This window comes from Larus michahellis, chromosome 7 (genome assembly GCF_964199755.1).
Source record: "Larus michahellis chromosome 7, bLarMic1.1, whole genome shotgun sequence".
NCBI lineage: Eukaryota > Metazoa > Chordata > Aves > Charadriiformes > Laridae > Larus > Larus michahellis.
The window spans coordinates 39,834,407-39,847,461 of record NC_133902.1 but is presented as its reverse complement, the minus strand read 5'-3'; the positions used below and the strand labels follow the sequence as shown (position 1 = coordinate 39,847,461).

At 36.8% G+C, this 13,055-nt stretch overlaps 1 protein-coding gene across 7 annotated transcripts in view; it reads left to right on the top strand.

Moving 5' to 3' along the window:
- The window catches only part of CSRNP3 (cysteine and serine rich nuclear protein 3), a 106,988-nt gene extending 99,689 nt beyond the window's left edge, over positions 1-7,299 (top strand). For 6 of the 7 annotated variants that reach the window (XM_074593599.1, XM_074593600.1, XM_074593594.1 and 3 more), the window contains 2 exons: positions 2,722-3,018; positions 4,541-7,293. In XM_074593599.1, the coding sequence (XP_074449700.1) occupies positions 2,722-3,018; positions 4,541-5,584 (1,341 nt within the window). In that variant the 3' untranslated portion in view covers positions 5,585-7,293. Of the gene's footprint in view, positions 1-2,721; positions 3,019-4,540 lie in introns of all 7 variants that reach the window. The other variant, XM_074593593.1, reaches the window with a different exon arrangement.
- Positions 7,300-13,055: the final 5,756 nt, after the last annotated feature.

The following is a 13,055-nucleotide window of genomic DNA, read 5'->3' as shown; positions in this document are numbered from 1 at the left end:
GTTGTCTTTCTTACCTTACTGAACTAATACGTTGAAATACGTGGTATAAATAGTCTCTCTGTTGCCCCAGGGCCAGGCTGAACTGGTTAGGGAGCCACTGTCCCCTCTTTTCCTAGCCGCTGTGAAGTGAAACGAATAGTAGAAAATAAAGCAACAAAATAATCTGAAGGAATTTTGAGCCACATTTTGAAAATGCCTGCATTTAAGATGAAGAAAGAGCTAGAAGTGTATGCACATAAAGGGATTTGAATGTTACAGGGATAACAGACATGGCAAGTAAACTGAAACATGAAATAAAAGGAAGGCTGCAGTTACGGAGAAAGATTGAGAATACATTGAAATCGAAGGAAACAATAATGCCCCTAAAGCGGAGTTGTGGAAGTGGCAGAACACCTCTGCATGAACTAAATACAGTGCTGAATTGCTAAGAAGGGATGATGACTGACCTCAGGAGAATTTTTCTTTGTGCAGTGTAATGTGTACGTGTACAGTGTATGTGAGGACTACCAGCCGTGACAGAGACTCTTCTCCTTCAAAGGGAAGAGCATTGCTTTTAACCTGACTTTACAAGTCAGGAAAAATTAGGGGTTTTTTTCTGTGATTGTCTTACACAGTTGTTATGAACACAAAACAGCAATTACAAACAAGAGTAAGCAGTCAGTAGGAGTTTCACCATCGAGTAATTCAATAATGCCACAAATGACAGTTACAATTCAAAAGACTGTAGAAAGGACAAACTGTTTATATAAATGGGAAAACAAAACAGTTGGGAGTATAATAAAAGCAGAAATGGTGGAATGGGTAAGATTCATGACTGCTTTCTTACACATAAGAAGCATACCTGGAAGAAGACGACAAGATTTAGTAGCAGTAAAATGGGGAGTTACCTTTAAAGGGCAATTGTTAAATGCCTAAACATTGAAATGCACAAGAAACAAGCAACAGTAGTTAGTGACTTCAGTATTTATTGAAAACTGGTGTCCAAAAATTTATTTGGAATAACAGGCCAACCTGAAATATTCTGCAACTAAATAAGGGAAAACTAAGGAAGAATTTGGATGGCTATTTTTCTTCAGGTAAGAAACATTCAAATCTCATTTACTGGGGACCATTTTCCTGAGGTCATGGTGCTGCCCACGATGATACTGTTAACGCAGACGAGACTTGAGACTTCACCAGTATGTAGTTATCACATAGTTGCACCGTGTGTTAGTCACAACAGTATGACACCAGACGCTGGGCTAGTGTAAATCAGCAGCCTCGTCAACTGAGAACATTACATAGAGCAGGGTGAATACTGGGACTCTGTTTATTTGTTTGTTTTTCCATTTTAAGCAAAATTATTTCATAGAACAATAGTATAAGAAAAAGGATTTATTATATGAGAAAATAAATCATATAACTGCACTTGCTTGAAACTTGTTTTTTTAACGTTTGATATTCTTTTGATTCTCAAGCAATTTTCTCTGTAGAAGAGCTTTTATAAACTCTGTAGTTGTGTCATTTGGCAGATATAACCAGCGAGCTCTACCACGGATGGGAACATTAACCTTCCTTCAGTGCAGGGTTTTTTGGTTTGCTTTTTTTTTTTCTTTTCTCCTTGAATATATAAACCCCTTTCTATATGAGATGAGTTACAGGAGTATGCTACAGAACCGTGCTCTCTTATGAAAGTGGCACTGGATGTTTGTGCTTGATGCTCACGGCCATTTAATTTTGAAACAATTTTTGAAAGGTTTGAGAGCTAGACTATACATAAGTAATAATATAGTGCCAGGATACTTTTATCTATAGAGGCTCAAAAATTCATATCCCTAGGAAAGGAGCACAAATCCTCTAAAAAATTCTCTCAAGATCTTCCATAAGAAGTTAACAACTTTTTTTTTCTCCTAAATTTATTCGTTCATTAACTACCTAAGAATAATCTGCACTGGTTAGTGAAGTACTGAAATGGATGACAATTTAAAGCTAAATGGATTATTTTCAGGACCAAAGAGGACTGGAAGGAACTTCAGATCAGCTATGTGCATCCGCGCTATGAAATATATTGCAAATAAGCGTGAAGTAATGTAGGTAGAAAGGGGCAAAATTAAGTGACTTCCAGGCTTAAAATTGTCAACTCAAGAAGTAAATATAAACATCTGCCCAAACAATTAAGTGGAAATACTTCTTTGTGACCTCAGCTGTACAAACATCAAAAAACTTGTCAGGCTACAGAAGAACAGGATAGCAAATAGTACATAAAATAGACTATTTTACAAATCTGTGCTGCATCGTAACCTGAAACAGTGTTGGTAGTGCAATTACTGTCTCAAAAGGGATATTGAAGAATTTCAAAGAGCCCAGAGACAGGAACTAGAATCAATTAAGGGCTCAAAATTTATCCTATGAAACAATGTAGAAAAGACTAGAATTTTAGAAAGAGATGACATCTGGCAAACAATGACAAATGATAAAGAACATAAAGAACAGATAAGAAATTAGAAACTTACAAAAAAATTAGCTTCATGACAAACATGAAACTAAAAATGTGTATTTAATTCCTATGTTAAATGTGAAAGAACTGCCTTTTCACCCCATCTGTAATCATATTCTGGAACTTGCAGCATTTTTACATATGGCTTTCCACATTCATATTGCATTACACATGTTTATAGCTATGAGACATATATATGTGTGTGAGTATAGTTTAAGGACTTTGTTAATTATTCTGTGCAACAGATGACAAAGAATGGTACAGTGGAATCTGAAGAAGCTAATACCCTGACACTGGATGATATTTCCGATGATGATATTGATCTAGACAACACTGAAGTAGATGAGTACTTCTTTCTACAACCCCTGCCGACAAAAAAGCGAAGGGCGTTGCTGCGAGCTTCTGGAGTGAAGAAGATTGATGTGGAAGAAAAACACGAGCTGCGGGCCATCCGCCTGTCCAGGGAGGATTGTGGCTGTGACTGCCGTGTGTTCTGTGATCCAGAAACTTGCACGTGCAGTCTTGCAGGCATAAAATGTCAGGTAAACGTCTGTATTATTGATGTTATTTAACTATCAAGGGGAGGGGGAGGAGGGTGTGTGCATGCACAGGCATGTACTTTTTGTTGTTAAAGTTATAACTACTGGAAATTAATTAGTAAATGATAACACTTGTGGATCTCAAACCAGTTTTTTTAAGGCCCAGATTTAGGAGTATCTAGTGTGCAATACAAACAATCTCCTTAAACATCTTTATTTATCTTATGATCGGTTTAGGCACACACATTGTTTAGTTTTGGGGTTCTTTTTTGTTTTTATACAAATATTCTGCTCCTTGTCTTCCTCTTTGGCCTTTACCTAAATATGCAAATGCAGACAACAGAAGAATCAGTAGCCTGCAGATTTCAGAAGGGATATTTATTACCTTTTATTTTAGAGACAATTTACATACTGTCCAAATGTGAATTATAGTCCAAACTCAGTGAGAATCAATAAATGAAACTCTCTGGTACCATCCTTTATTTAACACGCATGATACTTAAAACACATGCATGAGAAATTTGCATGTAGGCAATAAAAAATACATCTGCTAATATAGCAGGCAGTTTTTCTGCTGCAGACTGAAAAGGTATTTCATATTGTACGTTTACAAAGTGTCCTACGTACAGCTGTAAATGTCCCAAAATGTTCCCTAAAAGACATTTCCACTAATTCTCCTGAGTTGCTGTTATGCAACTGTGTTGATTTCTTCCTGAATGCATTTCTCATTGTTTCTTAAATCCAAGCTTAACTTTCCCTGCTATTTTAAATAATATATTCTCTTTGCTGTTCCTGTTTTCATCTTCACATGTTGGGAAGATGTACTACGTTGTGTTATATCGTTCTCCTCTGCATCGTGTTTGATGTTTAGATATTACAGTGTAGCTGAAAATCGCACACCTTAAGCTATCAAATTGAACCGTCCCACTTGTGGACTCAGTCACATTTATTTAAGATGCCTGTCATTAGATAGACTGCCCATCATCTGTTGAGCTTACACTATTGCATCTGCAATTGACTGGAATATCTTGTAAAATGTACTTGACTTTTTTATTCCTATGTTCTGTGGTCAGGTGTCCCCATTGGGAACTTTATAAAGGTTTTTATATATAATTAATTTTGTTTCAATAGGTTTCTAGTTTCCATTCTTTTTACCAAATGTTAAGGCTGTTTCTGGTTATGCTTTCGCCTGTATTTGAGCACAATGTGAAGTAAAGCTGTAGCAGATCCATAAATAGAAGAGCTACCTATTTTTTGTTCCACTGTGTAATGCTTTCACCTAGGGAACAAAAATCTATTTTTCCTGCGCTGCAACATTGTTGCATGTATGCGTCCCTTACTGTTCCTATCAGCAGTGCTAAATTCCAGGGCTAACCCTCTGAATTATTGTTAGCTTTCACTATTCTTCCAAGTACTTCTCAAGGTGAACCCCACTTCAGTATTGTATTTCTCTAGGCTGTCTAGTTTCTGTCATAGCACCAGGCTTATGCTATGTATTGTTAACCTGTATTCTTTTTTTTAAAAGGTGGATCGTATGTCTTTTCCATGCGGTTGCACTAAAGAAGGGTGTAGCAATACAGCAGGTAGAATTGAATTTAATCCTATCCGTGTACGGACTCACTTTTTGCACACAATAATGAAACTTGAATTGGAGAAAAATAGAGAGCAGCAAGTTCCAGCACTAAATGGGTGCCACAGTGAGATAAGTGCACACGCTAGTTCTATGAGTCCAGGACCCCATCCGGCTGAATATTCAATTGCAGAAAATTTTGAGATTGAAACAGAACCTCCGGCTGCAGTTATCCATTCTCAGGCAGCCGAGGACTTGGGCTGCCCAGGGGAAGAGGAGGAAGAGGAAGACGGGAGTAGCTTTTGTAGTGGGGTTACAGATTCTAGCACACAGAGTTTAGCCCCTAGTGAATCAGATGATGATGAAGAGGAAGAGGAAGATGAGGAGGAAGATGACGAGGAAGAAAAAGCAGATGATTTTGTAGAAAGCATGGGCTCCCATGCTGATATGGTGCCTCTTCCTTCTGTGCTTTGCTACTCTGATGGAACTGCTGTGCATGAAAACCACTCTAAAAATGCCTCATACTATACTAACTCTTCAAATCTGTATTACCAAATAGAGAACCATGTTGCTGGCACTGCTAACCAGATCGGTGAGACTTATTCAGAAAGGGATGCTGTCAAGAACGGTAGCCTTTCTCTGGTGCCTTACAACATGACTTCAGAACAGTTTGTTGACTACACACGGCAATCAGAGGAAACTTTTAGCAGCCCTCACTACCCTTCTGCAAATCCCTCAGTGATTGTTTGCTGCTCATCTTCTGAAGGTGATAGCAGTGCTCCATGTAACAGTTTATACACTGAGCATAGGCCAAGTCACCCTCAAGTGGAATTTCACTCATACTTGAAAGGTCCTTCTCAAGATGGCTTTGTTTCAGCTTTGAATGGCGACACTTGTGTACAAGAGCACCCTGCTGAGAATTCGCTCAACCTCCCAGAAAAGAGCAGACTGCACGAAGAGTGCATCAAATCACCAGTGGTAGAAACGGTACCTGTTTAATATTAAAATTATTCTAGGACTGACTGCCTGTATTAAAATGCACTCACATTGGATTTCCTAGAATCATACTTTTTTAAGAGGTAGACAACACGTGGACTATAGTCAATGTTCCAGACACATTTTGTTTTCTCAAGCTACACTGGCAGTGGTATTGCACAGAAACAGTTCATGTAAAGATTTAAATAAAAATAATGAAACTTTTTGATAACACATAAGTTAAAAACACACCCAACATATTTCAAAGTAGCCTACCTGTCAAAGTATGTGAAACCTGCCAAGCTATCTGAATCAAAGCTTCGTGTTTTTGATTGTCGGGCCTGTGCAAGATTGTTAAAAATGATACTTTGAAATAATCATGTTTAGAGTCCTAATTTTCAACATATCTGAAAAGATGGTAAGTTTAATGTAAAAGTAACTACTGTACAAAAAAGTTTTAATTGTTCTGTACTGTATGTATTTTATTTATGGTAGTTTAGTACTCATGTTTTGATAAAAATGAACAGCATGTTCATTTGAGCAGAAGATCCATAGCTAGTTACAAAGAGCATGTCCACTTTTCATCTGGAGTACCATGTATTCTTCCTTTTTTTGTTTTTTGGTTTTTAAATACCATTTCTGGTAAATTATCTTGAAATGCATTGCTAGAGTGTACTATTTTCTCTTTTACTGTTCTTGACAAACAGAAGAGTCAGAAAGGGGGCATTTACATCTTCTAGAAAGGTGAAAGGTAGACAATCCTCCATTAAAATTAAAATCAGTGGCATTCCAGAACTAGTATTCCCTCCCCAAAGAAAAATTATCTTGTATATAATGGCAAAGCATTAGCTTAAGCTTGCACAGCACCTTTTTAGCCCAGCAAACATTCAGATACTTATGCACTTTAGTGCCATTTTGCAGTACTGTATTAACTGCGGGAACTGTGAATTATTTTGGAGAAATGCCATAGCTCCAGAGTCTGAGGTGTATGTAAGATCTTAAAATTCATTGTAACAAAACCTGTGTGTTTTTCCCAAGCCAGTTTGTGGGTATGTCAGTAGGTAATTTATAAAAGCAGAGTCTTGCTGATCAAAGTTTAAATGAAGCATGGAAAAAAATGTGGAAGTGTCTAGATTTCCTAAATATTTAGCAGTTTTTTATGAAATATGAGACTGGCTTTTGTGGACTTCTGATTGTATCTCAAATGTACAGAGTCATTTGGTCTAATTAGGAACCAGTGGATTCAGTGAGGAAAGAGCTTCAGAAATTTTGTATCTGCTAAAGTTTGCAAGCAAACTAGCACGTGCATCATATGGATATTCGTTACTTTGTACTCCATTTGTTTTTAAATGAAATGGGAATTAAAATACCTGCTGTATCTCGCTGTATCTCAACCTTTAATTTATTAACCAACCTTGCTTTCTTCTAGAAAAGGAGGTATAGGAACCTGCGTTTCTCTACACTGATAATCCTGCACTGCCTTACTTTGATTTCGAAGTTTATTTAAACATTTTTGTTCTTCTAATATGAAAATTGGGTTGAAATGTAACCCTGTCTTGTTTGTCAAAATAAGGATCAGCATCTTAGTTTTTATTTGTGTCAAATCTAGATGGTTAACAGTATGCATGTAAACACAGTGTAAATTTTAGCTCTGTAACTGTGACTTCTGGTTAGAAGCTCGTTAAGACATTGTGTACAGTACTCCAGTAGAAAAACTGACAGGTTTAAAATATGCTTTCAAAAAAAAATAAGCTGACTTCATTGTTTTGATATGAAATCTGGGCAAAGTGATTTCCTATTTTTATGCTGAATTAGCAAAATATTTTTACTCCATGTAGTAGCTGGAAAGGTTTTTTATTTACTTGTTTCCACAAGAAGTCCTACATGTTTTATATGAACTGCATTGAAAAGTCCTGATTCTCTAGGGACTGGATTCCATGCCTGCAACGTATTCGATCTCCTGGGGAAGTGCAGTCATGGTGGTTATCATCTGGCTCAGCAGTTCTTTAGCCTCTCTTCCTCTTAGACACAGAACACTCTAGTCTTTCCCTAAAGGCCGAGTAGCCAGGTAAGCACGTGTATTCTCCAGTTCCATATAGCAAATTCCCAACTTTATTTTTAAAGGGAAACATGTTAGTTCATAAAAAGTTCTGTATCTAAGAATAAGAATAATATTATTCTGTTTAGGATATTCTATGGGCAAATGTAACACCTCCGTGTATATCCGCATCTTGTATTAACAACAGGTTTAAATCTGGCACTCTCACTCAACACCAGCACCAAAAGCACAAATCCCTTCTACTTGAGCTGGGACAGTAGCTGTGAATCAGTAGCAGCTTTTTAACCTCAGAGTGTGTTGGCTACTGGAGGATCACGCACATTTTACCAGGGTATTTCTCTCAGGGGAAACTTAAATGAAATATTTTGTTTCATTATTCACCCCCTTACCGAGCAATAAGAAGTTATTTTCTTGGCCCCTGTGCTTTCACATGGAAAATATCTTTAATAATATCAGCAAGCACAGTAAGTGATTAACTTTATAAAATACATATCAGCTACCTTTAAAATATTGAGATGATAGTTATTTAATATTTCCATTGGCACAGGCTTCAGACCCCAGGCCTCCTTAATATTAGCATCTGTATAAATTTCCGAGTACTTTGATGTGTATGTTCCATGCCATTGGGACATCAGGGGTGAATACAGCTAAATTCTCTAAAGGTTGCAGCATAGGATAACACGCACTAGCTTCTGATAGGGTAGAGAAGGCAGTGACTATTTAAAGAACTTGCACTACACTATATTTGCTGGCTTAAAGTAGTTAATTCCTGGGAGTCACAAAGTAAAATGTGCAGAATAAAGATTTATGTTGAAAAAATATTCTGTACTACCTGGTGATAAGGTAGATTAGATAGTTAGTAATACCTTTCTTTTGATCCAGTCTGATGTTTTGTGATCAAGATTTGATCTCAGGACACAAAGTAAACAAATCTTGTTTAGTTCTTGCAACAAGTTACAAAGTCAAGTCTGTTTAAAATTCACGGAGATTTTCTGGTAGCTGTGCTAATAATATCAACAAGCCTGAAAACAGAGAGAGAAACCCAGAAACCTCTTTTTTCAATATAGGCCAAACGTGTTCCCCAGGCAATTCTATACCAGCAAATAACAAAGGTAAGGCCTTTTCTAGCATGTATGAGTTGACTAGAGTCAAAAAACCTGCCATAGTCACAGCCCCAACCAAAACAGATAGGCTAATCTAACTGTGAAACCCGGAGCAGGCCGTAGAAATCAAGTGAGAGTCAAGATTCCCACCCCTTGATTAGACTTTCACATTTTGTTTAGAAGAAAAAAGTAGTTTTCATATAAGGAAAAATAAACCTAAATCATGCGATGGAAAATATTTTAATGGTATTTTCTGGGCTAGTATGATACTACTATGGGCTAATATACGTTACGTCCCATTTCCCAGTTGGTTAATATTCATGTTGATAACCAGTCCTTTCCTTTTGGGTAATCTTATTTCTTCATGATAAAAGTATTACGTTACTAAATGATAAACAGCAGCATTTGCTTCTGTATTGACACAGTGTATCATTTGTGGAAATGTTTACTTTAGTGATATCAGCTTTATTTCCCAAGATACCTGGCTACTGATAATCACGCCTAAGAAGCCAGGTAATACATTGGGTAGATAGTTCACAATTACAATACATAGTTCAGAAAAAAATGAGTCATAACAAAAGCATTTCCCTCTGTTAAAATAAAACAGAATTTTCACACAGAAGATCCCTGGAACAGCACCTAAAACTGTGTGTGTATAATATATATATAAAATGTGAACTTTGCCTCTTGGAAAAAATGCATTGTTAAAGTTTATATATGAAGCTTTAACTGACATTAGACATAAAATTAGAGCTTTTCTGGCAAAATTGCAGCAATTGCAATTGTTTCCTAAGACCTACAACTCATGCCTACTGGACCATTCTTAAAAAATAAAAGCTGGTCAGTAAAAGTTTCTAATATTTCTTTCCTTTTAAAATAAAATAAAATAAAATTCTTTGATGAGCGCTATGCCATTTTGATCAGAAAATTCTAGATTTGTAAAGTTTTTAATATTTTTCATTTACTTAAGTCCTGCTAGTGAATCATAATTTGAGTTTACTTTTATTTGTTTTAAGGCCATTGATTACACTACCATAGTACCATCACTTGCTATAAACATGGTTCAGCCTGCTCACTGATCTGTTAACAAAACGATCCTGTCTTTTGTCTAAGTTCTGCAGAAATTGCATGGCGTTGTTACTCACTGGATTGCTGACTGATCCAGATCCAGTTTCTAATCTTACCTGGGTGTTGTATTTTGGTAAACGTGCTAACAAACTGATCAGGTAGCATTCCCTGCCTCGCAGTCGAGAGGCTATCTTCACAGCTAGTTTGTTAAAGATTGTATACGTACATTTGTATGCAAAACAGAACATGTGTTATGTTTTTTAATATTTCAGATGTTTCTGACTCTTTGATAGAAATGTGAATACTGCATAGAGAGTATTGGGCTCAGATAGAGGAGACCTGGGTTCTGTTGGCTTTGCCTTTGTCCTGCTGTGTCACTTCCATTTTTCTATGCTATGGTTTGTAAGGTACTCAGAGACAATGTGATAAAAAAAAATTCTATAAACCAGGCAAAACACCATTTTTTTCCTCTTTTTTTGGCATCATAGCTAAATTTTTATCCTGCAAACTAAGTCACTTTCCCAATAAAGCCCAATCCAGCTCAAAAATGAAAAGAAATTTTCTCACTAATGTGAAACACAGCAAAAGCAAACTCTCCTCTCCATGGACTGGATTAATGAGCAAAAGTTTAACGATAAAGTTCGCAGTGAAAATTAGAATAAAAGCTGTGTTGAATATACAGCATTTACCTGTGCAGTGCATAACATCTGAGCAGCAGGATTGCAGTTTGTCTGCAACACCATACTTGGCAGCAACAGGCAGTCTTACTCCTCTGCATGTTGTCTTCTTTTGCCAGCTGAATTCTCCCTGTTGAAACTCCTTGTCTATGCTGCTCCTGTAGTGAAGCAGGCGTCCTTACTCAGAGCTAAAGCAAAAAAGACCCGTGATATTGTTTTAAAAGGCATTCGCTAAATAAGAAACTCCCATGTTATAGCTCATGAGTTGTATACACTCATGATCATTGTGCCAGTTGTTTATTTTCCTGAAGCAGTCAGGAACAGGTACAGAAGAGGAGTGTTAACATCCTTAAGTGTTTAGGGGTGTTATGATTTCCCACTGGGACTAAAGAGTAATTCTGTCATCTACTTTATTATGGTTGCAGAACATTTGATGTAAAATACTTAGAAAAACTAGAATTAACTCAGAGAATATATTCTATGGAATTTATTTCTAAAATATTAAATCTGATTACTATTTTTTTAAAATGGTAGAAATCTAGTGTTATTTTCAAAACAGAGTCTAGTTCATTAACAAGGTTCTTGGCATGAGAAATCTCAACATTTGCCTTTTCAATGTTTCCAAATTTTTAACATATTCCTTAATTTTGCTGTTTTCTGTACTCGCTGTCCATGTGCAAATTACTAATTGTCCATTTTCTCCAAGAAGTGTGAAGTCCAAAGCATGAACATTGTAAAGTGATGAACAAGTGCGATTTAGTTGTAAAGACGTCTGAGTCAACACACGCTTGAGTTCTTCATAAGTGCTTCCTGTTCACTGTCTCTTCCCACTTGTGAATCAGAGGTGGCTTTCAATTTTATTGCTAATAAATATGCCAGAGTATTGTTTTCACTTAAGGAGGAAAGTTATAACATCCTTGAGAACTTTCTGCTACCCTAATGGCTGATACCAAGAATTTTGCTTTTTATAAGAACATCCAATTCATGAAACATCTGTTTTGCAGCTTGTTCTTTTTTCTTCCTTCCCCCATTCATCTTTCTGTTCTGGGAAAGGTCTGTTGTACAGTAAGGCTTTTGATTAAAATCGAGCACGAGGGTAACTAACTCTAGTGTCCTCCGTGTTATATGTCCTTTATTTTGCTAAAAGACTTCATTTTGTTTTTCACTTAACATTAGCATGTAGATAGATCGGAACTGTGGTGAAAAATAGTCCCCCGTTGGCTGTGAATATGAGAGTCATGAGGGAGTGATGCCAGTGGGGGTCTATAGACTCTCCCTTTCCATACACATAAACAAATAGGAAGGAAATCTACCCCACAGGCTGCAGAGATGTGGTAGGGGGTCCTTGTTGTCTCCTGAGGCATGTAGATCCAGGGGAAGAATGTCATTCTTTATACAGCACAGCCCCCAGTACAGCATGAAAATCCAAGATTAGGGAAAGCAGAAAACCATCACCTAGGGGAACACAAAGTTTCCTTCAAACTACTGTTAAAATTTTTTTTCTTTCTTCTAATATAAGTAATAAATAATAAATTAAAACCACTCTTTTATAACATAGACATGAATTAGATGTTAAAAAGGAAGAGTTAAAAGCATTGCTGTACTGCTGTATAGGATGGTACCCACTACACAGAAAGTCCTATTGACTGGAGAACCATATTCATGATGCTCTGTATTGCCACTTCTCAATTGAGAAGCTGATAGTCCTTCATCCAGGGCTGGGGTTGGGAACAAAAAAAAAGGTCAGAAGGCAAGCTTCATTTATTTACTCAATTATTTTAATGGGGATCTTAGCAATGACACTTTTGTTTTACTTAGGTATTTTATGAATGAATGTCAAATAGAACCAAGTCAAAAGAAGTCTGCCTCCTGTGTATGTTCTTCTCAACAAGCCGTGAAGACTGGATTAGCTCTTCCTGATGGACAGGAAAAATGGTGGAAGATACAAATGAACATCACTGTTCTAACACAAGAATCCTTTGTCTTGAGGCATGGGTGGATACACCCTGGAGTGAATGAGTGGAGGACAGAAAGGGCAATTTAAAGGAAAAGAAGGGTGAAGCCTAGAGCTAGATTGATGAGGACAATTTTTTTCTTCTAAAGGGCAAAAGAAAACATCATATATAAAAGAAAAGGAAGGGAAAAAAGGAAATTAAGATATCCCCAGAGCAAGGATGGAAAAGTATATGCATGTTCACTACAAGCTTGGCCATGTTAGATAATAATATTAATTCTCTTGTTTAATATACTTAAAACCAAACATGAACTCAGTGCAAACAGGAAATCTCATTTTGATAGACTAGTTGTATACAGGCGGACATTAAATAAAAGACTTATCCAAAAGCATGGGGTAAAAACTACAAAGCAAAGCAACACCCTGGAAGCATGGCTATCGCATCTTTGCCAACTGCAAAGTCACGTTCAGTATCGTTTTAATTAACTCTGCTCCCAGGCACATGTTCTAATATAACATGTTTCTCAGCTAACAAGAGACACTAAAAGGAAAGAATAAATAGGTGTCCTTTTTATTATCATTTGAGCTTGGGATTTTCAAGTGAGACTTAGTACATTATGGCAGCTAATTCTTC